Consider the following 26071-nt stretch of genomic DNA (forward strand, 5'->3'; position numbering starts at 1 on the left):
AGAGCAGCTGCTGGAAGTGTCCCTGCCATAGTGAAAGCTGCAGAACAGTTTCCAGCAGCAGATCCTTCTTCCACTTGCTGCTACCTTCAAGGAAGGAGGGAAGATTTATTTATTTTGTTTTAAATCAATACTTCCCTGAATTTTGTGCAAAGGCCAGTGTTAGTGCTGATAGTTCAAAGAGCAGCTTATTCAGGTGGGCTTTTTTTTGTTGGTTTGTTTTTTTAAATAATGATGGAGGAGGGAAAAAAAAATCCTGAATGAAAAAAAAAGTTCCACTTTGCAGCTTCAAGAAAAGGCTCCAACTGAAAGAGGTGACATGGAAAGCAGCAGTTCTTAGCACAAAGAGAGGCTGTGAAGCCCGAAGTGAGTTAAAATGACTAAAATCTCACACTCCTGGGAGGCGGCTGTGCCACGCAGCATGAGCCCTACATGCAGCCACTGGACTAGGCGCTTCACAGCCATCCCTGCTACTTGCTCACAGACAAACATTTTCAGAGGCCACTGGGGTATCACATCGGAGACGTATTTTCAGTAGAAAACAGCTTCTTTCCAGCTCAGTCCCTGCCCTGCGTTTGGCCACAGCACCCCTGGAAACCCTCGCCACGTGCTTCCAGCTGCACGCCCACCGTCAGCTCAGCACCCACCTCTCCTCCACTCACTGCCCCTTAAGACAACCACAAAATATTCACTTAAACTTCTGCAGCATTAGCTGGCTCACTGCACTGCATATGTAAGTAAGGAAGAGGGTTGTATCTGCTCAGAGATGCCATCCCAGAGCTGGAAGCTCTGAGGGCAGCATCAGAAGGGGAAGGACAAAACTCTTCCTCCATTTCTGGAAAGACAAGTTGGGGGTAAACAGAGGGAAACAAGAGCTGAGGCACCAAACGTGCACTTATTGACTAAGCTGGTGCAAGAAAGGGTTTTCCCTTCCTGATTTTTTCTTGAATGAATACTGTGTGATCTGCTAAGGTTAAGAAGAGGATGCTGAGAAACTGCTGTTTCCACTGTACGAATGCACTGGGTTTTTTTTCTTCCCCTGGCAAATTTGGAACAGCACTGTCAGTTTTGCCCAGACTCCATTTCCCTTGGGATGAAAAGTTTGACTAGAAACATTAACAGCTAGGGAAGCATCGGGTTGTGAAATTATCCTTCCTGCAATCTAAACAGGGTCATATTGCTGCAGGGTTTGGGGCGGGGGGAGGAGGACCCCAGGGAAAAGCGAGGCGCTGGAAGCGGCTGTCCTGATTCAGAAACCAGCACGGCAGCCAGCGCTGAGCCGAGACCCTGGCACTCCTGCTAAAGAGCACCGAGACACCCAAGGGGATGACTTTTAAAGGAAAATTTTAAAGTACAGAGCACTTGCAGGCGTGCTTGCAAGTTTATGGCAATCCTCAGCTCTCAGACCTGAGAGATTGCACCATCTTTCCTCCCGTCCATCTCCCGATGGGCAGCACATTCAGGTGGTGCTGGGGGGGGTGGAGGACAGCAGAGGGGTTCAGCTGGTTTTACCAGTCCTCCCAGACAGGGTCAGAGATGATCCAACCCAGGGGGGCTGGCAAAGCACAGGACATCCGAGATGGGACCGGAGAAAAAGAGCGAAGAGCATCATACTGGACTGATCTTCCCTGCGCAAGCCGCGTTCTTCTGGGCCCCCCAGTTCTCACCACGCTGACGTTGGTCAGTCCCAAGGAAAAGGCCCAGCTAGGTACTGGCCATGGCTTTAATCTCCTGGACCGCCGGGATGCTGCACAGCACCAGCAACGCCCAGCGGGTTTGATTTTAGGAATGTGCTCAGACCGTGGAGGGCAGGAGCCTTCCCTTAAAAACTCAGAAACTTTTACAGCTGTTAGGAGTTCAGTAAAGTATAATTAAAACCAAATTCCTCCTGGAAGGTTTAGATAAAATGCAGCCCTGAAATGCAATGCCAAAAAGGGGATCGGTCACTGCTCTTGCCAAGTCAGAAATTGGCCTAATTGCTTCCAATTGCATTCTTCTGCGGCTGGGATCTGACCCAGGAAAGGCAGAAAAAGTCTACTATTTACATTGTTAAAAAAAAAGAAAAAAAATAGATGCTTTGAGAACATTTTATGCTTCTTTATCTCCAACTGGCCAACCTCAGGAAAATGTGCACTATTTTAAGATAGTTCTCAAGGAATTTATTTTGGTGTGTTTGTCTCAGAGATCCTGATCAACAATTACGATTAAATAACCACCATTTAATAAGATCCTGGAGCACAGCTCCAGCCCTGCCGTCCTCCCTTTTCTTGATCAAGAGGGGAAGTTTTAGGAACCTCTTGAATTTTATTCTTGTGTTGGCAAATATCCTCCTGGTGAATCCTGTTTGGTTTAGAAATTCAACATAAAATAAAGCCAGCTGCTTTTGGAGCCAGTTATTTCCCTCTTATATGCAAAAGCCACCACGTTTCTGCAGATATGTAGCTCTGCTGCTCCTACACCTCTGTAGGTTTATGTGTTTGGCTGCATGGATGCAGGGCAGCTGTAAAAAGGACAACCTCTCCCGTGTGTTGTGTTGCTGCAGGCAGAAGTCTTCCCAGAGCCAGCACAGCAAGAGCTGAGCTGGAAGGAGGAAAAGTGATGAGGAAGGCTGCCTGGTACACCTCAGACCCATCCCCATCGGGTACAACTCGGATCGGTGCTTCCCTCAAGCCGCATTTGTCTTTCAAGTCAGGTACGGTTGGGGTCAAGTTTAGTTTTCCAGTGGGTGCAGAATAATTAGGAGGTTTGGTTGAACTCTGCTTTTGATACAGTTTTTCGAGGTCACTGCCTCCCTCAGAAAGCTGCTCTGCTGACCCGAGAGCTGTGGTTAGCTCCAGCGTCCCATTAGCTCCAGCTGACGTGATGAATAGTGCTGCCTTCCAACTCAAGTTTGCATTTGTGCAAATGCAAGGATTACAAAATCCCATTGATATGATTAATAATCCAGCGTAGCCAAACCACCTCCATATAACCTCCAACTCCCAAAAGCCTGATGCAAAATATGTTTTCGCAAACTATAAATCAATAAACTTTGCTTAATAAAAACTGCTGTTACTGAAGCATAATATTAAAAGGTTCTCCAACATGAAATAGTGGCTTTGGCAGCTGGCTGCAACAGATCTCATCATTTTCAGTACGGCTAGCACGGATTTAATCAGAAACAAATACATATGGCTGTAATGGACTGATGACTGCATCTCCTGCCATCCCAAACCCAGCTCTGCAGTCGGATGCTGGTCTGTGCGATCGCCCGCCTGTGCCTCAGTTCCCTGCGCCTCTCACGTGGCCCATCGGCTTTGCAGCAGCTGCAGTTTATTACCGCTGTCTCCTGGGGATAAAACTCGCCATGTAAAACGTCAAGCTGGATTGTATTTTAATTTAGTAAAGGCCACAATTCAGAAACCCGGGTTTGTTGCTCTTATTTTTTTCATTCTTTTCTAAGGGATCAAATTTTATTGGTGAAAAATTTAATTTTGCAAAGCAATCTGATCTTAGACAAAACTCTCCAGACATGAGGAAATAAAAGCTGAATGGCCAAGTGACACAAGAAGAGAAGATTTCTGCTCCTAAACACCACAGGTCTGCAGGCAATGACATCTTCCTTGCCCCTGCAAACACTTTTTCAGGTGTTACGATCAGGTATTTAAATACCTGTTTGGTCACTAGCCAGGATTCAAGCTGCCTAAAGCCAACCAGCCAACTTTTCAGTGTGGAGCATGTTCCAAAATCTGGTGAACACTCCTCCAGCCTGCAGCCGCCTGGCATCCCTGGGGCAGCTGCTATGCCACAGGGAGTGCTGGCATGGAAAAGCAACGAGGGCTGGTTTAGCTAGGCTGACCCGTCTGCATCACCCCAAGCATCTTGTGCTTTTCGAATTAAACCAGTTTATACCTTCTCCCTCCCTCCCCGTCATTTGTTTCAGTCTAAAACAGCTCCAGACCAGCTGCCAGTCAGTGATGTGAACCCAGAGCTACTCTTATCTATTTGAAGACCTCTGCTCCAAAGATCTTACTTCTACTGAACTGCAATAACCACCTCAGCAATTTGGGATCATTAAAAAGAATTTGCAATTCATTGTAAAAAACCCCCAAAACAACAAAAAACCCCAAACCAACAACAATTAGCAATTCTCCAAGGTCCACATGTTTTTCTTTGACCACCAGTTGCAGCTCCAGTGCATGAGGCAACATCTCCACTGGTGCAAGTCTGCAAGCAGGAGACACATCTGTCAGGAACAGTGTACGTACAGCTGCTGGTGCCCTGGGAAAACGGATGGATTGAGCTCCGAGTCTCTTCTAGCCCTGTTTTCTATGGCTTTGTATTCATTTGATGAAAAACAAAACTATAACGGGCTCCTGCAACTGCAGTAAACACTGGTCTCCAGTTCAGCAGTTTGAAGTGGTTTGCTGCCTACAGAGTTTCCAGCCGCTCTCCCCGTCGCTTCCTGTGGCCGCTTGTTCCCATCCCACAGCACCTCCCCGTCTCAGTTGTGCCAACGTGCTTGGTTTTGTGGCCGTACCATGAGCTGACCCAAATTATAGATATCCTCTTTCTCCTTCTCCCTTCACCCCTTTTACAGTCCAGGCTGATGCCCTGGTCTGGTGCAACCTCAGGATGTCCTCTGACCTTCTGGCCTCCCCGTCCCGCCAAGCAAAAGCTGAGCTCTCACACGTGATTGCGCTCTGGCTGCTCAACCAGCTTCTTCAAAGGCACCCAGCACTGACCAGGTGGTAGAGGGCCAAAACGGGAGTTTTAAATGAGGTTGTAGTGTTACATCGTGTGCTTCTTCCTGAATCATCCATGACCATTCAGACCCTTTAATAGTTAACAGAATCTGCTACGGCTTTGGCTTGGATCAATTCGCTCTGTTCCTCAGAAGGGAAGCGAGCTGAAGAAGTTGAGCTGCAGGGACACAAGGCACTTACCCCACGGGTCAGAGCACGTGCCCTGACCCATTTTACTTATACATCCACATGTAGCCAGCGACAGGAGAGGAGACTGGCTACTGACTCACAGCAGGGAACATCTAACGGGTGGTGGCCTAAGAATGACCAGAAGTTCCCGATACGCTTCCAGATACAGACATTTACAGACGAAACTTCAAAAAAACCAGAGATCAAACAACCCAGAAGGATTTCCTCTGATACCCATCTAAGGACCATGACACTTGAGAAATAACCAGTGATAAACAAATCAAGGTGCTGAAGAACACAGACAGGTTAATTGCCTTAAAGTTCAAGCTTCAGTATCCCCCATCTTTTGTTGGCTAATGGGAAAGGAGGTAATCATTGCTGCAAATACTACGTACCTAGTCAGCAATCCAGAAATTAGATAGAAAATGTCATGAGACAACTTATTTGACCCCGTTTCAATTTATGCAGCATCATTTTTATCACAACTAGAATGAGTCCAAGCCGCTAAATGGAAACCCAGGAAGATAAAGTTTTCTGGAGAAATGTTTTCATAACAGCCTTCATTCTCTAACGCCACTGCAGCGGCAGCACAGCAAGCCAAATGATTCATACAGGTCTAGCTAATGTGAGAATAAACCTGTTACCATGAATACCCAAAACAGGATAAAACTTGTTGCAAAAGCACTCACGGAGTGAAAACTGACTGTCAGACGCATTTATATGCAAAACTCTACGAAGGCTGCAATCTGATCAGGCATTTCTACCAACCTCTCAGCGCTCCCGGACATCTCTCTCAGATTAAAAGTAGTCTAGTTTGGTTGCATTACCAGACCTCTAAGGTTTTATACCATTATTTATGTATTAATATCCAAACCATGCTGGTTTTATTTGCATGCCAAACATCTGCAGCTCAAAAGGGGAATGTTTTTGTGCATTAGCTTTTTTCCCTTTAAGATTTGCTTTGGATTCTACACGTACATGTCCACATCAAAATCACACCCAGATTAGAAGCATTTGCTGCCATGGTAATCACTGCTTAGAGCAACTGCGGGCTTGATTTGGGGGCTGGCTAGCAGAGACGGCAATTTGGAAACAGTTGCTTTTTACGCTCAAGTATTACTATTAAGTGACTCAGTGAAAACACATGGCCCATAGAAGGTGATGCTCTTGCATCCCACATACCACTGAGTGCAGCTCCTTCAGACGCTCCAATGAAAGGCAGAATAAAATCAATCCGTACAGACCACTGAGTATACTTAAAATTTATTGCTGAGGCCTTACTGTCAAAAATTTGGCTGGAAAGCTCAAGTAATAAGCAGTGAAGGTGGCTTAATGAGGGAGTGATCCAACACCAGAGGGAAAAAGCCTTGTAGTGAAACTGTGAATATGGCCAGAACAACAAGAATTATGTAGAGCCTCTCAAGAAGCGAGTAACAACCGTCAAGCGATGGCAGCCAGAAGGATGCAGCCACTACTGAACGAACAGCACACACGCACGCTGACAACGGTTTTAAGTTTTGATGGTCTTTTTTTACAGCAAAAAATATGGGATGAGAGACAAGAAGGAGCAGTCTGTAAAAGAAAGGAAAGTTGGCTGACAAAGAGGTGGGAAACAACTGAAGAGCTGCAATTACGATCTGCGCAGTAAGTCGGGAGTGTGCATGTTCCTCAGCTTTCATCTTCCTATCTGATATCCCATGGAGAAGCACAAGGGTTATGAAGTACCATAACGAACAGATGGAGGAGCCTAAACACAAACTACAGGGTATTTCCTATGAAAAACACCCAACTGGCCCAGCGTAAATAGAATTAAAAAAAAAAAAAAATTCAGTCCTTGCTTTCACCCTCGTCCTTCCAATCCTGCCATTTATTTGCTTCCCTATGCATGATAAGTTTTATACCATGGGTTGCCTATTACACCCTTGGAACTGACTATGTGAATATTTTTCTGAGAAAGAGAAATGTTGAGCTAAAACAGTGCAATGAAAAGGTACCTACTGCCACAAAAAAGCTTTTGCCAAATAACAGGACAATCTCAATTGGTTTCAAAGGGATTTGAGTTTCCACTTTCTACCAACATCCTCATTAAAGCAACTGAAAAGGTGGAGTTAGCAACGTTTACCCTGAGTGATTTAACAGGATTTACTTGGCTATTTCTGTATCAGTGACTATAATTCTGGGATGTTCTGTTGTGACACAAGAAATTAAGTATTTTAGCTTGCAGAGGTTCAGGGGCAATAGGACTGCGCTGACCTTGCACGTGGAGGTGGTCACACACCAACACCCTGCTCTCACCAGAATCTCCTCTGCCTGCCTTTTGCTCTCACACCCTGTTCAAGGCTATTGCCTTTCTTAGGACTCCCATGAGTTCACCAAAAAGTGCTCGCCCTGCTCAGCTGTGCATCTGGGGGGATCCCATCAATTAAAGCTGGAAAAAACCCACACGCAGTATTATGGTAACACCTCAGGAGGAGCATTACAAGCAGCAGGGCAAGTGCAGCAGGGAATGCCAGAGGAAACTGCCTTGAGAATGACATTCGAAGGCAGCTGTTTGGCACTGATACCTTCATAAGTAAAACCTCCTTCGCTTTGTCTGGTTCTCTCAGAGGTTTTTTCCATGTCTGTACCACGCATGAGGCTCCCTGCCTGCTCATGTGTTTTTGCACCCCTGCTCAGCTGGGAACGTTTAGACTCCACAGGTCTGCTGGTATCAATCCAGACAGGATGGAAAGATAAAAGACTCAAAGATATCACATTCCTACCTGTTTTGTTAAGGCTGGTGGCACCCTGCGGCAAGGCCTGCTGTTACCGTGGGCATGGGGGAGTGGGTGGGGGGGAATACACACATGGGACAAATCCATAGAAAACCCCACTCTGTTATTTCTCTTGCTCATGGCAGAATTACGTTGTCTTGGAGAAAGAGTTAACTTGGATATACTTTGTTTTAGCCTGCTGTCAATCCTTTCCTAATTAGCCTTCTAAGGCACGGGCTATCTTCCATAACCCAGACGGCACCAGGATTGCTTCCTGCACTGACTCGTGAGTTGATGCTGCTGCACTCCCGGTCTGGTTTCCCCCACATCGCCGCTCTGGAGCCACCGCTGGCGTTACCATTACTACTGCAAGAACCGTCAAGATTTCCATCCTTGCATGTTTGCTTTCCCCAAACTCCCACTGCCAGGAGAAGCTGAGGGAAGCTCTTCCCCAGGACCTCCCATTCCCACTTGGCACCTTTCTGTACCCCCCCCTGCCGAGAGCTCCCACCACTTTCTCCAACACTCATGGGGCCCCCCAAGAGCCTGAAATCCCATCATGGATACTGAGAGAAAACCAGCACCCCCTGTTAGTTTGCATCAAAGCAGGTAGGCATGCACCACAAACTCAGCAGTCACGGCTCTTGCGAGATGTTTGTCACTTGTTTATATGCCTAGATGCATCAGGGGTGGAAAATGAGTCAGTCTATGTATGCCAAACATGACTGATCTTAAAAAACCTGGGTTTTGGAAGAAATTAAAACATTTTCAGCCTTATTCTATGAGTAAGAGCACATCTGAAAGGTTCACCACCTGCTATTAAGCTGGTTATCAATACTGCGGCGATTTACTGAGGAATGGGAAAGCACAGCTGTAAAAACTGATGAGAAGGAAGTCCATCTAAGCACCCAGGGGATAGTTTGAGATTATCTAAAACCTCCTCAGAGGTACCCTAACTGCAGACAGGAAGAAAGCACAGACTCCTGCTCCCAGGTTAAACAGTTAACAGCCTGGGGGCAACCAGCAGCCATGAAAGCCATCAGTTCCCAAGGTCAGGGACTGCTCCATTAACACCATGGCAGTGGGTTAAAACCCTTTTTTACATATTTCAGGCAACGCTCTTTCCAGACCAAGATCTGCCACTTCACAAGGAGCAGACAATGCATATCTGATTTGAGCAAACACCACTGCTCAGATTAATTTAATGCTTACATCTAAAATTAGCCTGCCTTTTTAAAACTAATTCCTCCAGGCTTTGACTCTGGCATGATAATATTTCTTGACGGCGAAGAGACTGCACGTATAACGATATGGATTCGGAGAGTTTCGTGATAGCCCTTCACACAACTCCACAACTATTAGCAATACTGTTACAAAACATTCCCAACTTTCAAACACTTTGGTAGATGGGTACACCGGCTCTGGTTTAGGGAGGACTAGTTAACTACCTTGACTTGCCTCCTGCTACAGGTAGGTTTCTTAATTTTTTTTTGTTGTTGAAATTATTAAACCATACCACAGGTCAGCACAGCCCCAAGGGTGAAAGCTGGATAGCAAACCTTATTTCACCAGCAATAGCAAAGCCTTTATGGAAAGGGCGCAGTTTAACAAGCTGGTCAGGTTTTGCCTCATTTCATGGGTGAGGTTTTCATCCAGCAATAGCCTACCAGGAGAGCGATGTGTCTGTGAGAAGCAGGATAGGGGGGAAACTACCATCACAGCAACTCTCTAAGCCATTAACGCAAATAATCCCAGTGCAAGAGCTCTGGCAGCTTGCTTAAAACCTGTTGCTGCAGAGGCACCTTCCCAAGTTTCATTTAAACCATCCTCTTTCCAAAGCAAACCACAGCCCCAGGTCTCCAAGGGTAAGACAACAAACCACCACTGGTCTCTGCTCAGAGCACGTGCCCAGCTCCATGTAATACAGAAAGGAAAAAGCTGCTTACTCTGAGTGTCTTTGCGATCGGGGAAGGAGAGGACGGGGGAGAATCTGACTGAGCCTTCCTGCTGCGAGTATATTCTTTACTCCTGGTGTACAAGGATGACATGGCCTCGTGGGTTGGGTGTCTTTGAGAAGCAATACAAGTCTTGCTCTCCTGTCGCTCTACAGCGCTGGGCAGGTCCTTCTTCCAAGGTCAGAACAAACTAATTAAACTATTCACAGCTCTGGTAATTAAACCCTGCTGTTTAGGGTGTATAATTTTAGGCATTAATCTGCTGCAGGGAGAGCTGAGGCTCCACAATGTTTCTTGTCCAAGAAGAAGAAGAGAAAGTGTCAAGGACTTGCTGTGCTCCAGCGCCGGGCGTTGCTCTGTGCCAGCCTCACCAGCCGGGCCCCGTCCCGACTTCTCCACAAAAGGACATATCCCCTCATCCAGAGCGTGTGCCTCAGGACCAGAGTGATCTCCCCCCAAAACTGCAGGAGGCAAAAACTCCTGGCTCAGGAGAGAACTGGGAAACCGGCTCAGTTGATCTAGACACGAAGCTTTTGCCAAAGAAAGAAAAGAAAACCTAAACCTGTTTTACTCCGGAGCACTGCTGCGAGCTCTCTGCCGTCACTGCGCAGAGCTGCATGCTTTAAGTGAAACGCGAAAGCATAAATCAGGAACAAACGCTGGTTTGGAAAGGGGCAGTCCAGATGAAGTTGTGTTTTGTTCCATCCTCCTCCTCCTCCTCCTCCCGGGCGCCGTTACCCACGCGCAGGCTTCTCCCGTCCCTCCCGCCGCTGCCTTCTGACATTCCAGATCCTGACTCGCTCCGTGAGGAATGCTGGAGGGCAGCCAGCAGCAGCGATTCACTTTCAGCTTGGGATTTGGGCTGCCACTTGTAGGGAAAAAAGGCAAAAAAAGAAAAAGAAGGGCGGGGGGGAAGGAAAGAAAACAACTTACAAGCTCCCAAGGCCTGGTGGGCTGTGAGCGGGAGGTCAGAGGCAAATCGATGGCACTTTGCAAAGCTTAAATTCCAGCACGCGTTTTGCGGCTGTGACAAAGGGAGATATTTTAAAGGACACAGAGTAGTTCATACCATTAAAGGGAGGACACACTCATGCAGCACAACAGGATTTTTGTTCTTTGCTCATAAGCCTGTTTTGAGCTGCAAGGTGACGCGGAGCTTGTGCAATGTACGCTCATTCAAACGAGTGTTTGGGATTGAGGAGGAGGGGAGCGGAGCCTGGAAGAAAAAGGGTGGGGAGAGCATGTACCTCTCGACAAACTTCTAGCTAGCTCTGTGCTGAGCCGTGCTGCTGCACAAGCGAGCTCACTGGAAAGCCACGCTCTGCAGTGTCTCAGAAATGGCAAGACTGTTCACTGCAAAGGCAAGTGGATGTCCCTCATGTCCCATATAAATAAGCCCACGGGATGTTCACTTGAAAAATGCCCTCAAACACACAGTGGGTGTGCTGATTAAATAGCTCTTGTACACTAAGCAGTCTTGAAACCTAAGGTTGCAAATCTACGTTTCTCTTTGCTGGAAAGGCATCAGCCCAGGTATCTGCACTGGTCCAGTTCCAGTAAGGCAGTGTTAACGCACCAGCACCACACCGAAGGATGTGTCCTCATGTGGACTCATTCACATCCACCCTAACCAGCTACTGACCAAGTCGTTGGGTGCCTGGAGTTCACCTATCTGCAGTGCACGTTCTGCTCCAGCTCCACAGGCTGCTTTATCATCACTTTCCTAGCAAGTGCAGAAGAATATCTATATAAAAATATTTTAAGAGTATTACCACGCTTATACATCTTTCTGCTGATCTGAAATATTGCCCCTTTTTTGCACACTGCTTGGCAACCGTGTAATTTTACTGACGCATTGTTGGAAAAGGGCGCTCGGAATAGAAGCTGCATGAATTTCTCCTGCCATGCAGGATCTTCACTATCCAGGAGCAACGCAGCAACGCTGTCCGACCGTGGAGAGAGGGAAACAGGGCTGCCAGATTGTCCTTCTCTAAGTCACTTCGAGATCAGGTTTCTACTTGATACCTCATCATGAGGAAGGAGAGGACTCATTATTTCACTGACTGCCGGGGGGGGCGGAAAGATGTTTGGAAAGGTCTAATTCTGCCTGGCAATATTTCTGCATTCCCTTTTAAAGGTATGAAAATTAAGTCCAGACACACAAGAAGGTAGTGACAGGCACCCCGCTGCTCAAGGAGACTGTGGCAGGACCTTGATCTTTCCAGCCTCCATCTGTTGCACTCATCACCCCCACCCTCCACCTCTCCCAACAGTCTGGAGTGCGACTCTGCCGTACAGCGACAACAAAGTAATTCAGACATTTTAAATGCATATTCATAGCACTTGCACACACGGGTGATCCTTTCGCACTAGTCTCAGTTTCTGGGGTTTCAAAACAGTAAGTGAAACTGGGCTAACCCGTGTGGCCACCAGCAGACTGGAGTGTCTCAATCACAATTACAAGGCTGACAAAGCCCAGCTTAGTCACTGAGGTGGAGTTAAACAGCTCTAAATTGCAGGGTTTTGCTTCCCCTCCCATTCAGTCCTAAATGAACCGTTGCCGCATCCCTCCACGGTCACGTTTCTGCTGAGGAGGGGCGGGAAAGCTCCAAAATCAACATTTCAGTACAGAACTCACAGCCTGAGTCTCAAACCAAAACAAAAACTGAGCTTGCTATTCCCTATTAATTAAAAGTTAATTAATCATCCAAGGCAGATGCCTCACAGATTGACAAAATGCACCTTGGTGGACAATAATTCATTTAAAGAGAAGGGGTGGCATGAGAATTAGTATCCTTATTAGCCAGGAGAAAGATAGCAGAATGAGATGCAATATGACAAAACACGCCGGGTTTCATCTTTGTTTCAACAAAGGTCCCTAATTTATGGGTTTCTTCCTGTCGTTTTGTAGTTTACTTTCAAGTTTTCCCCTGCGTAAGAATGAAACCCGACTCTTCCTTTGCAGCACTGTTCTCCTCACATCCTGATGTTTGTAATATTCAAGGTCATGGTTTAGAGCTGACTGCTTCTGTCTGTTAAGGATATTCCTCAGTAAGAACCAGCAGACTGGTCTGTGCTATAGCTGTGGTGCTGCTTATTTTGCTAAGGAATATTTATACAGCTACTGGAAGGCCATGCAAAAAGTCATCTTCCATGAGCATTTTTACAACACTGGACAAATCCCCGAGACTGACCAGATGTTAACTTCATGCTGCAGCGTATTTCTGGGCAAAATCACATTAAAATTTCTTCTCATCTTTGAGTACAACAGCACAACTGTACTACAGCATGGTACATCTCCTATACTTATATGAAATAGTCTATTTCCTGTACTTAGAGCTATGGTCTTGACTTTGACCACTTTTTTCAGACATCTTTCCTTTTGCACTCAGATGGCTGTCCTCTCCCTTCCTTTGGTAATGACACCTGTGTTTGTACCCAATTTCTTTAATTAGTTAGAGAGAACCACTCATATCCAAGAAAATGATGTACCAGGAAGAGGATGAAGCCCCGAGCTAAATATTTGAGGGGAAAAATAAACACCCCTTTTACCTGTGTTGAAAATATTCACCTACAGAACGTGACAGTGATAAAAAATTTAAGCAGTGCTGTAGCTTTCCAACCAGCAGACAGAAATGGGAAACCAACTAGGAGTTAAAGCCAGAGGTGCAGAGGGATGCTCTCGGATGGTGTGAGCCCACAGCACGTTCTACGGGAGTGCAGAAGAGGAGGAAAGGAGAAGCCCTCTTGGGAGACCAGAATTCTAATAAAACTTGAAGGATGAGGGAGAGTAGTTGGTATTTTTGGAACAAATTATCCCCAAACGATGTCCTCAAAGTCCTAGCTGTCATTTTCCACATCAGCTTTATCACACACTCATGTACATCACTGAATTACTTCCCATTCAGCTGACTTCCTTCATTCGTAGCCAAACCTTCCTATCTCCCCAAGCAGGCACGTACTGGAGAGCACGTTGGTGTCTCCAGCTCCACGAGGCTCAGCGGATGGAGGAGCTGAGCTGAAGGCATGAACTGGGGCCACACAGCACCAGGGTGCTCTCCACACCGCATACCTTCCCACAGGGTCTCCTCGGCCACATCCGTAAAATCAAACATAGCCAGGGACCATCCCTGCCCACCAGCACACAACCCTGACAGTCACTGAGCTGTTGGAAGGTCTTTGGCATTGTCTTGTCCTTGGCCAACCGACGCTCTTCCACGCACAGCTTGGGTGCTCACAGGGACTGTTCCCAACAGCCTTGGACACAGACGCACCAACTGGGAGGGTAAGAGGGTTTGGTAACACAGACGAGCCTTCCTTGCCTCAGCTGGCCTCAGTGCTAGAGACCAGTTTAAGTTAGGTACGCTGGGACTAACACACTCAGCCTCTGAGGATGGGGTCTCACCGGTGGCACAGCCCCTACTGCGACCCTCTCCTACGCTGGGCGAAGCAACACAAGAACCACGGGGCTGTACTGCAGGAACACAAGCCGTGAATTATAACCAAATGGGACAAGCACCACAAAGGGGGAGTGGCAGGCAATACCCTCCACGTTTGCCTTCGAACCTGTCGCTGAGACCATTTTGCTCCCTTTTCTTTGAGAAGCAGAGAACCCCCACTAATTGCTTAACGCAACCTCAGACACCACTGGTACCCCTTCCCATGGAGTTCAGCTGTTTGCTATTCAATGAAAAAACAACTTCACAGCCCTCACTTCTGGATTTTCCCACCTGCAGGAGGAAAGTGAGCTGTTTGTGTGTTGAGTCATGTTCCAGTCTAGGGAAAGACTGAAATCTGTAATTCATATTTTATGCAATACTTCAGTCAATTCTAAAGACGTATTTATTCTCATGCCATTTCTCTGGAGAAATAGAGCAAAATAAACTACCCCAGCAGTTGTTTCCAAGAGTCAGGCTACAAAGCCACTATATGCCCATAAAATAATTGTTCTGGGTCTAAAGTAGTTCTGTAAAAAATCTAGAGAAACTCAGTTTACTCATGAAAAACCCATTAACTATTGAACTATTGACGCAGGCTATAGAGAACAGTCAAGATTAGATTTCCTATTGCTTTTATGTTACTAGATTGGCACACAAAACTGAAATCCATAGTGTAAGAGTACTGTACCTCCCCTTTGTAATAACATTTATACTGTGGGCAAAGTTTAACAAATCCTGTGATTCCCTTCACCTCAGGATTTCCTATATTTGTGATTATTTAAGCCCTAAATAACACACGGTCTTCACACACACTAAACGGTATCACCGCTTTGTCCCTGGAAGAGTTTCTTACTTGTCTGGCACTTGTCTGTCACTATGTCCAAATGAAACACGAGCATTGTTATTTGCAAAGGAAAAGCTCGTACTCAGAGATTGGGTCTGACAAGCCAGGAATACTGTTTTGTTTTAACACGCAGGCCTCCACAGTCAGATGAAAGGTTACAGCACTGCTGATTACTGCACTTCGGGTACCTGCACACCAGTTGTTACTTCCTCTATGTGGGATCTTGCAGTAAAAATTCTCTAGAGTATTACCAAAAAATTTGGAAAGGAATTCACCTGCAAATAAAAGGCTGAGTCTTGTTAACCCTCCTGCTCTCACATCTTTATTCACTGTACTCATCACTTTCCGTGCAAAGAAATTCTGCTGATTCTGCACAGAAACTGTTCATTTCAGTGCATAATGAATTGATTTGGAATTAGCAGCACCGTTACTTAACGCAGGAGATGCGATGAAAAGGGAGTCTTTAAAAGTTGTAATAATAAACCTTTTTTGTACAGCTAACTCTATTATCTGTGAACTGTAATCCAGTTTGCAGATACATTGTCAGAATCCAGGGGACGGCCGTTATGTGGGACAACTCAGGGTCAAAGCAGCAGCAGCTGTATTGACTGTTAATACCCAACCCACTATTATTTTGGATAATGAAAAGTTGATTGAAAATACATGCTATATAAAAAACGCTTTAAAACACTGTAAATAAATAACTTTAAAATTATATTCAAGCTTTAACAGGTTCAATTATAGCTTCTCAGGGTTTATTTAGAACTGAAAAAGGCAGTAATGGTTATGTTCAGCAACAGAAGGCTGAAGGGCTGTAGCAAAGAAATTATTGGTCAGGCAATAAGCTGTGTTGTAAACGTGATGTGAAGGCACTGCAGCAGTCTGCCGTAAATGGAATACAACCCCTAGAAGTGAACAGGCTTTCATCTGCAGTGCACTGACTAGGATTCCCATGAGCAGATCTGGCGTTGTGTCTCGCAGATAGGAAGCAGAAGGAAAGGATCTTCCTTTCCTCCCAAACGCACACGCAGCAGCTGACAGTCTATAATTGCACATAGAGCATCATGCTTCCCCCACTTTTTATTCCCATCACTAAATTTAACATAAAAAGGCAGGAGGCATACCTGGCTTAGCGTTAAGCAGTAGAAGCAGATAATTTTAGTGTGGGTTGAGAATAGCACATTTTAAATATAAAACTTCAGAATTCTTCTCTTTTTTCCTTTCTTAAAACTATAGAAAATAAAAAGCAGTAGTGAAGAGAGTTAAAAAAGCACCATTCTGAGCACAGGAACATCATTTTGGTACCTGTAAGTGTCAAACTATGCATGCAGGAGGAAAGTCTTCCAGTAGCTCCGTGGAGCAGAATTGAGTTTTTGGAAGAACAGACAAGGTGTCACTCAAATCCAGCACTTCTAACAGGGTGAGAAGCAGCGGTGTTCACCCACACCTCTGGGGACCTCCCTAAGCTCCGAAGCTGAGAACTGAATTTAAAGAGGAGATTGCAGAAGAAGGAGAAGGATTTCATTATCTCAAGTTCAGCATCTCCACAAGGGATGCTGGTGAGGGGTTACAGAAATGGATGGCAATCGTAGCCACAGTCAGCAACAATAAAACAATGCTGCAGCAGCAGAGCCCGTTACAGGGAGACAGTCACTACTCTGCCAAAAATAAATGTCTCCAAGACCACAGATTTGATTCCATTCAAAGCTGTAAATGCAACCACAGTTACAAACCCAGAGGCCTGGGGCGACCCCAGCACTGGGTATTTTCATGCCATAATCCTCATCATGTCTGCACAGCAGTGGGAAGACTGATGTCTACAGATCATTTGCTTCATGTCCACCCAAAACCTGGCTCTGTCTTTTCACAGTCAGGCTTTTTTCCCCCCTGAACTCAATACCATGTTTTGTTCAAAAAAAAAAAGCAGGAGAAAACCTGGAGAGATGCTCTCCACTGTCCACTCAGAAGTCCAGTTTAGAGCATTGCTCATGCCAAAAATCAAGGGATTTCATCCAGGTACTACCACTAAGGATAAAGCAGTGTTAGAACATAATATTCTCCAGTCAAAGTCATTCAGCAGTTGCACTCTGCAAGTGTTTACCGACAGGTTCCCTCTTCCCCCATCCAGCTTTCTTGCACAGGATGAAGCAGCACAACCATGCGGAGTTACAAAGGAGGAATGTAGCAGAAATTTGCAAAAATATTAACAGGCCATGTCAGGGAATCTGAGAAAGCAAACACTAATATAGAAACCAGATGTAAACATAGCTATTTCAGGCTAAGGGACTTTCCAAAATATGACATAGAGAAATAGAAATCTCGAGGCATTCACAACAGAGTCATGATCCGTTTTGCTCTTTATCTAAACTCATCAGATTCTGCATAGCTCCCGTCCGTCCCAGCCACTCCACGGCTATAAAACCTTTCTGTTAGCTCGTCCGTGGAAGCAGCCGGCTGACACAAACCAATATCCTAGTGCCACTGGCCAAACAGATGTATAACTTCAACACATTGCTATCTAACTATGTTTCAAGCCTATTTCTGGCCTTCCTTCAACAGCAGCAGATTGTGGTGCAGAGGTTACGTTCACTCCCAAGGATGACATCTAGGAGCAGTGGAAAAAAGCATCTCTCTCTCTCTCTAAATAAAACCAACCCACAACAGCGCCCAGCATTAGCTATGTGCTAGGTACCTACTGTAATGAGTAACGAAAACATGCCGAGGCGTGGATTAAACCAAAGCTGGTGGGAAATTCCTGCCAGGAAGGACTTTTGCAGTTTAAGGATTCTCCATCTTGACCTACCAAATATTAAAGTAGTTTCTGCCAAATAAAGTTACTTCTAGTGGGGAAACTCCATATCCAAAAGCAGAAAACTAACAATGACTTTCCAAATAGAAAGAAGCATGTGGGAGGATACAAACTCAGGACAAAAAGTGACCTTTTAAAGACAAGGGGGACAAACAGCATCACCACACTTGAATCACTGGAACACACAGTTTTTCCTACAGTGGTAGTTTCCAAAGGATGTTTTATGACCAGGGAATTTGACTTCAGTTTTCCAAACAAATTTAGATTACTCTTGAATTCCTTCTTAGCCATCTGACAATACAGCTCCTACTCTTCGCTCCTTCTGGACATATCTGGGAGAAAAATAATTTACTACCTAAACATGGGACTGCACCATTCTGCAGGGTACACCCAGGCACTAAGGACTATCAGCTTCGCGGGCGCTTTGCCCCGGCGCCACAGAGCAGCATTCACCAGCAGACAGGTGGGCTAGAAGGGAAGCAGCGAGTGTGACAGACTTGAGCTGCACCTGCTGAAGCCACCTCCTACTGCCCACGCACAATTCCCCTATTCCCTACGAAGGCTGACAGCCGTGTCAACGGGATGCAGCCGTTAGGGACACCCAGACACCTACTGCTGTATGCGGCGAGGTAACCCGGCAGATTTTTCTGCAGGATGTCTTCAGCTACATCAGGAGAAACATCCTCCCCGCGGCCTGCTGGATGACTGACAAAGTACGATCAGCAGCTCCCAGAGGGGCAGAGAACCTGCTATAAGTAGTTAAGCAGTTAGAGATATTTTTCCTTGCCACAATTTTGAGCATGTCACGATGAGACAGAGTTTGACAGTTTCCAACAAAAATTAATACGATGCTCTGTTACGTGTATACGCACAAACATATGCTGTTAAAAAGTCACAAATTATAGACACAATTAGACATAAAACAACGGATTTATTTATCCTGTCTTTGGGCTATGTTCCAGGGAGCAATGCTGCTCCTCAGGCCAATGGGTCTAGGCTAGCAGCCACACCGAACTGACCAGTCCCGTCTCCTGGAGCGGCTGCGCTGAACCCACTCTGCACTGGAGGCGGAGAGATGCACACGCACGGCGCTGATCCTGCTGCCACCCTATCCATCACACTGCTCCCAGCTCTTTCTGGGAAGAAAGCAAAAGGATCGCGGGACACCTGTGATATAGCTGCCATGTAGGCAAAGGGACAAGACCCTGGGGTGAAATGGGATAATCTGAACTGACTGCACAGGCCTCCCAGCAATGCCAGCAAAAGCCAAGCTATCTGGTGGGTATCCGACGCACGGCTAACCTCAGCTCCATCGCTTCAGGAGAAATCACTTGCTGACAACTGACAACGATTAGTCACCTCAGACTACACTGAAATTCCGAGAGTAATTTACTAAACAAGAAGTTAAAGCATAAAGTTACCCTAAATAGTTACGAGTCTATGACCTTGTAAATCATTCCTGGAGGACTCGCTATTTTGCTTCATCTTCCTGGGACTCGCAGATCAGATTTGAGCTGGTTTTGTGTTACTCATCTCCATCATGGACACTGCTTCACATTACATCTTACTAATTCAGCAACTCGGTGAATTAGAGGAATTAACCTGAACACATTTAGCTGTAACCCTGTAGTCTACATAGCAGACTTGGATTGCTTGGCTTTAAGCACAAACAATATGTTTTTCCAGAGCTGTAAATAGGAACTGAGCAGCCACGCTGGTGATTTAAATGCTGTATCGACAGGGACAGTGGACAGCAAGTCTGATGCCCTTCTCCAAACATTAAGGTTAAGAAAAAACCAACACAAGTGTATTAGGCTGGAGAACTCATGAGGCAAATCATCTGTGCAGATGTGAAAGTTTTTTGTAGAAATATTTGCAGAATGAATTTAAATTTCTATAGTGTCTTCCCACCCCCCCCACCCCCAGGGCACTCTAAACACAATAAAACTATTCTTCACTGTATTTAAAGCTCTATGGCAAAACACTAGTGCGTGCTCTTGCACCAATTTTCTGCTATTTTAGATTCAACTTTACATTGCTAGTTGTACACATATTAAAGGTCTCCTCTCCTCACAGGATACACAACCCATTACAGCATTTTGTTTATAAACAGGACTAAACAGAGCCAATCTCTCACAGCCTTACTTTACACATAATTAAATGCTCTAATTTAACTATAATCATGCAAGTGACGCACAGCACCATCTACGTTACCTTGGACATGGGCCAGATGGCTTCCCTCCCACATCACACTGCATCTAGGCTAGAAGTAAATATTCAAGGGTAAAACCAGGGAAAAATACTTGCATCCCTGGTCCCCCAAAAGGGACCCTGGGCTAGCAGCAATAAGGCATAGGATGAACAGTACCATATAGTGCTACCTAGATGAAAAGATTTTAACTTTCTTATCAGCTAGCAAGCAGTTCACCTATTGTGTTCCCTTTTACCAGACAACTTTCCCTTGTTTCTCAGCAAAACAGTGCAGCCATGAAGACATACCTTACCATATTAGGCAATCCAAGTCCAGAAAGTGGAGGACTCGGAGTCTTCCTTAGCTTAAAAAGACAGTCCACAGGCACGTCTACAGGCTGCGCTGCGTTAGGAAGAGAGGGCAATAAAATAGTGGGATCCAGGGTAGCTGCTAGGACTCCTAGGGCTCCCACACACGCAGTCTGGCTACGACAGGCAAGTCACAAAACACTAACTAAAGCTATTTCTGATCTTTTAGTTGTTTATTAAGTCCATCTTTTAAAAAAGGTAAACAGCATGATTACAAAAGCTAAACTGGAAGTCTCTGTGGAAGATAAAATGCCACTAAAAGCAAAAACATAGGTGAGAAATAGACTATACGAAAATCAGGACTCCCAAATTATAACCCTGAAACAGCTGTAACATTAAGACATTTAGTTTGCATAAGGAATTTTCCAGTTCCTTGATCTTCCCTTAGAATTCATGGAATTAAGCTTAGAAATTCAGTCCTCCTGAGATAGAGATTTAGTTCTTGTTAGTATTCAGTTGCATCTGATGATTTCATGTTAATAGTACAATTAGGCAGAACATGTAATATTTACAAAACAGAGCGGGCTTGAATGGTGTTTTGCAGAACTTAAAATACCCATGTTTTGTAAACCCAGGTACAGGGAGACAAGAATGGAGCCTATTTTACAGAATCACAGAATCATCTTGGTTGGAAAGGACCTTGAAGATCCTCCAGTCCAATCGTTAACCCAGCACTGACAGTTCCCAACTCCACCAGATCCCTCAGCGCTGGGTCAACCCGACTCTTCAACCCCTCCAGGGATGGGGACTCCCCCCCTGCCCTGGGCAGCCCATTCCAACGCCCAACAACCCCTTCTGCAAAGAAATCCTTCCTAAGAGCCAGTCTGACCCTGCCCTGGCGCAGCTTGAGGCCATTCCCTCTTGTCCTGGCGCTGGTTCCTTGGCTCAAGAGACTCCTCCCCCCTCTCTGCACCCTCCTTTCAGGGAGTTGGAGAGGGCCATGAGGTCTCCCCTCAGCCTCCTCTTCTCCACACTAAACAATTTAATACACTTACTGTGATCACAATCCATAATCATGCATTTCAGTGTTATTCCTGCATAAAAGTTAATTCCATTAATGTGTCTGGGTTTTATATTGTGCTATACAGACTGTCCTAGAGGAAGTTCATGAGAACAGATGTTTTCTTTGACACTTTTACAGCCCAGAAAATGTTACTTTACCAACATGACACTCGGTGCATTCCCCTGTATTTAAAGCTTCCCCTTGATGAACTATCTAACACATGGGTGAGGCACATTTGTAATGCCACTAAAGAGAAATGCAACAGGACAAAATTCTTTAAATGATTACAAACATTTTTCAACTTCTGTTACGTATGGTATATCATTTAAAATACAATTTTCTTCCAAATTTGTTCCCAGTTTCTCCTGCTGGACCCTATGGCAGAAGACAGGTATAAGTCAAAGCCAGAAGAGCTGGGGATAAGTAAAGACCTCTCCAAAATTTAACATCAGACCATTCTCTTTAGTCTTATCATTATCCTTCAAACGCTGCATCCCGAACCAGAGCTGCTGATTTGCATCTGCACTGACTGTCCTGTATTTGTACTCACTGGCCCCCCACGACTGAATTCCTGCTGGTATTTCACAGTCACTGACTTGCAGGGAGCGGGAGAGGTTTCCCAATGCCAGCCTACCCACACTGCTCAGCCTGGCACTGCTAACGGGATCTTTCAGACTCTTGCAATTTTTTTTACTTTCTGAGAAACGGAGACTAGACTGTGACCAAACTTTCTTCCCCATCTCTGGTTTGATCTCAGGTCTCTCCAGACCGAACAAATCCTTCCCAGTGGAACTACGCAAAAAACTCTCCTAAAGCTGCTTCCCCAGAGGCTTTTTCCAGCTGAAGTCCTTGTGCCCTTGAACATTTATTCCACAATAAAACTTTGTCTGCTCTTCCAACTTTCCACAATGCATCCAAGCAGGCTGCATCACAAGCAGAAAGGCGGGGTTGGTAGCAAAACACATGAAGGTTGCCTGACACATCCTATTACGAGACTGCTCGCAGTTGCCTAAAATTCAGCCAAAGCGTCTGGGCTGGTTTCCCACGCTGGTGCTCATAAGTTTCAGCCAAAATAATTCATCCACTTCTGAGAATTAGAACAACATGTATTTGCTCCTTTTTCAAAAAGTGCATCTACCTTTCCTTTGCTAAACTCCAGCACTGCATATTTTGGAGGAGGGAATTCAAGTAGAGCCTTTTTTGGCTCCCATGAAAATCTTCCTAATAACAGCCAAGATATAAAAACTGGAGAAAAAAAAAACCCCAAACTGCTCACATAAGATTAGGAGAGTCTTTGGGGGTCTGCAACTAAAACAGAACACTTCAGTGTGTTCAAGTTCACAACTCTGATAGTGGCACCTGCTGTTCTAGAATTACTATTACTGATGAATTAATGATTATTAATTGTATTTCCTGCTTGGCACTAGAACTGAAAGCAATGAGCCGCTCCATGATTCTTGCCAAATTGATGGCCAGCTAGCAGGACAGGAATTTCTCTGATTTGGATGTAGAATAAACCAGGGAATACGGACCAAGTGACATGATGCTGGAGGCATGCAGTAAAGAAAATGAACTGGAAACTGGATAAAAACAAGAGGACTGGGAGAATGGGAAAAGCAGCACCAGAGTGGAAGGAGAGTCTAAACCAGGGTCTAACACATGTGAGGTACATAAGAAAACAGGGGACTGCTGCCACAAAGCACGTGCGAAGGGGCCAAGGGAACTGAAGGGAAGTTGCTCTGCTATTAGATGGGAACCCACAAGAAAATCTTGGGAAGTACAAGATCTCCTTGGGAATGGGAATTGCTAGCATGAGAGGTACAATATTCCTTGCTATTAATTTGTGGAAAAACAGCATCATTAACTGTAAGAGACTGGGTGACCCTGAATTTTGGGGCAGGAACATACGGTGGGTTCTTACCAAGTGCAGTTTACCCGTTTACAAGAGCGGTGAGGACTGTGCTCAGTAGAGTTTTCAGCAATTTCAGGACTAGACTCCAGGAAGCCTCCAAACCTTCAGCCTCAGATATTCTTTTGTCTTAATTTAGCTAATCTGGGACAATTTCTCAGAAGAACAAGACATTCCCAGCGAGTCCAAAACACAATTGCTGGAAACAAGGTGTCCCTATTATTATGACTTTTCAGACATTACAAAATACCTCTCCTTCAGTCTTACTGTGAGACAGCAGAAATGTCAAAACAATTTTAAGGACGATAAATGGCTGAATGTTTCACGCAGGGTTAAGTGGAAGATTTAACAAAGCTGTGTACCGCTATGAACAAACTCCTGTGGGAAGACCTGGGCTACTCGAAGCAGGTGGTGCTTCTGTGGGAAGGAACATCCCACATTTCATGTTGCAAAGTAAGCACTGGGAAAGCAAAGGCTGGCACTGAAAGATAAGCTCATGCCAAGAGCCATCCCAGCCCTGCATGAGTCTCTGGCCCCCACAAGGCTCACCGTGACTTTGTCCCATTTTGACAGAGTATTGCAAAAAGAAAAATACACCCTGAAGAGCGTTTTCAGTAGAAAATTTTCAGCAAAGAACCAGTTGATTTCAACAAAATGATGCTTCAATCACTCTACTGAATTGCAAAGTATGTGGAAAGGCTACCACAAGTTTAACACTTTCTGGCAAAGATTAAACATCACACAAGCAGGCTGACCCCTACGCAACCTTAAATTTGCTATTTTTCCCAGGTCTTGCACATCATGCTTTAATGGTTTAGAAAGGTATTTAGCTTTAACATTGTCAGAGTAAGTCATGTTGTCAGGCGCAAATGTGTTTTAGAGACAGACAAAACCAAAAGAAACCAGGCAATTTGGAAGGACTTGATAATTATTATAAAAGGAAAGAAAGGGCCTCAAAGGATAATGAGACCATTGCAAGCAGAACAGGGGAACAAAAACAATCTCGGATGTGTTGCTTGCCAAGACAATTTCGCACAATAAAACAAATCCACGAGGAGACAAGAGCACAGATTTTAGAAATACAAAACATACTGTCCAAAATAACAGCATCAGGGTGATTCTGAGATACAAGGTCATGCACCTTCCTCAGGACACCCGACAGCCACGGTCCCCAGCCATCACAGCATCTGACAGCGTTCTGAGTAAGGCACTCACCCCTGCTGCTGCTGCAGTCCTTCCAGGTTTGAGAACTGCCTATACAGCTCTCAAAGAGACAACTTTTGAACTTAGGCCAGTCTGAAGATAATATTTTTCTTTCAGACGAGAAATCAGTAAGCAATTCGCTACTCAGAACTACCTCCCAGTTCATACTCAGCTCCTGAACCTCTCATATAAACAAGAGTAAAGCCACAGAAAACTTCTTGCCACCAACACTCAAGAGCGAAACATCAACTATTTAGACATATGTTTTCACTTACCCGAGTTTCCTTTGCTTCCTCATTTCCATCAACTTCATCATCATTCTAGGATGAAAAGCAAACAGTATAATTAGGCAGCCTTGGAGACAACAAAATTTTATCACAAGAAGATAATTTGTTGCTTATGATTTGATGTTAAAGCTAAAAACACTTCTGTTGAAAGAAATGCCTGTCTAGATGCTTTTGGCTGATTATCAGATCAGGTTTGGTGACCTAATGGCCATTTAGAAGATCTTGGTGCTGGGGACAGAATTACTCTCTTGAGATGGCTACTGCAATTTGAATGCTCCTAAAAAGGAGAAGGAGTCAACACTCCTTAATATACTTAGGGAACAAATGCTGTGACACTTGGGAAGACCACATATCTGAAATGTTGACATAATACTTGACTTTCAAAGAATATCCTCCACTTCAGTTAGACTCCAGGAGGAAAGACTACTCATCCCAGATAACTTGCACTTACGCAGCCTCTCTGTAACCCACTGCCTCTTTGACAGCTCCAGGATTTCATGGAGCGATGGTAAACTACCACGGCATCACATCTGACTCCGTATTGAACTCAAGGTATTTATTTCAGAAGTTGTAGCTGCAGTTTCATATAGAGACAACAAGGAAATGAACTAAAACTCTGAGAAGTGATTTACCTTCTGCTCTGAAGCTAGTACTATTGCTACAACGATCCACTAGACAACTGGGCAAGCTGTAAAGCATTTAACTAAAAAAAACTAAGGAAAAAAAATAAATCACATTTGGCATGTAAGTGAAAAAAGAAAAGAATCATTTGAAAATAATAAAAAGGGGTGTTTGCAGCAAGTCCTCAACAGAAATTCTGAGGTTTCCAGCAGAGTCCTTCAACTTGTCTGTAACTCCATATATTCAACATATCTATTGTTGCCACAGGGCAGACCATTGGGGGTTTTTTGACTATTTTGTATTGTGCAGGAAGCCTCTGCCCCTGAGGTGTATGAGGAAGGCTGTATGTCCATAGCTGGACTAGAACTGTTGCAGACTTCTTAACAATAATGCTTATTCTTTCCTGCAAAAGGTGGCCTGTTTTCCTACCTGAACCTCTAACCAAGGGTTGGAGGGCTGGATTTCTTCCCTCAGACTGAAGAAATCCTTTTGAAACCAGAACTAAAGGAAATGACCACGACACAGACAGCTCTTCTGTATTTATGCTGTGTGTGTTCTCTGGTGCTGGGCAGGGGATCCAGACACAGGTTTTATTCCTCATTGTCTTCCTTTTAGGGGGTCTAAAGCACAGCCAAATTTGGGCTCAGAAGAATCTGAAAATACTTCCAGTGGCTTGTGACCTCCTTCTTCTAAAGAAACTAGACTTCTAATCTCTCTTCTCCCATGTGGGCTCTCTCTTCACAATTCTGCAAGGATCTCAGTGATTTATGGCTCAAGAA

The 26071-nt window shown here is 45.0% G+C and overlaps 1 protein-coding gene across 8 annotated transcripts in view; it reads right to left on the reverse strand.

The window, feature by feature from the left end:
* The window catches only part of PPP1R12B (protein phosphatase 1 regulatory subunit 12B), a 127317-nt gene that overhangs the window by 20823 nt on the left and 80423 nt on the right, over nt 1–26071 (reverse strand). For 7 of the 8 annotated variants that reach the window (XM_074893991.1, XM_074893987.1, XM_074893988.1 and 4 more), the window contains one exon: nt 24660–24704. In XM_074893991.1, the coding sequence (XP_074750092.1) occupies nt 24660–24704 (45 nt within the window). Of the gene's footprint in view, nt 1–9609; nt 10191–24659; nt 24705–26071 lie in introns of those variants that run through there. The other variant, XM_074893993.1, reaches the window with a different exon arrangement.

This window comes from Strix uralensis, chromosome 24 (genome assembly GCF_047716275.1).
Source record: "Strix uralensis isolate ZFMK-TIS-50842 chromosome 24, bStrUra1, whole genome shotgun sequence".
NCBI classification, from domain to species: domain Eukaryota; kingdom Metazoa; phylum Chordata; class Aves; order Strigiformes; family Strigidae; genus Strix; species Strix uralensis.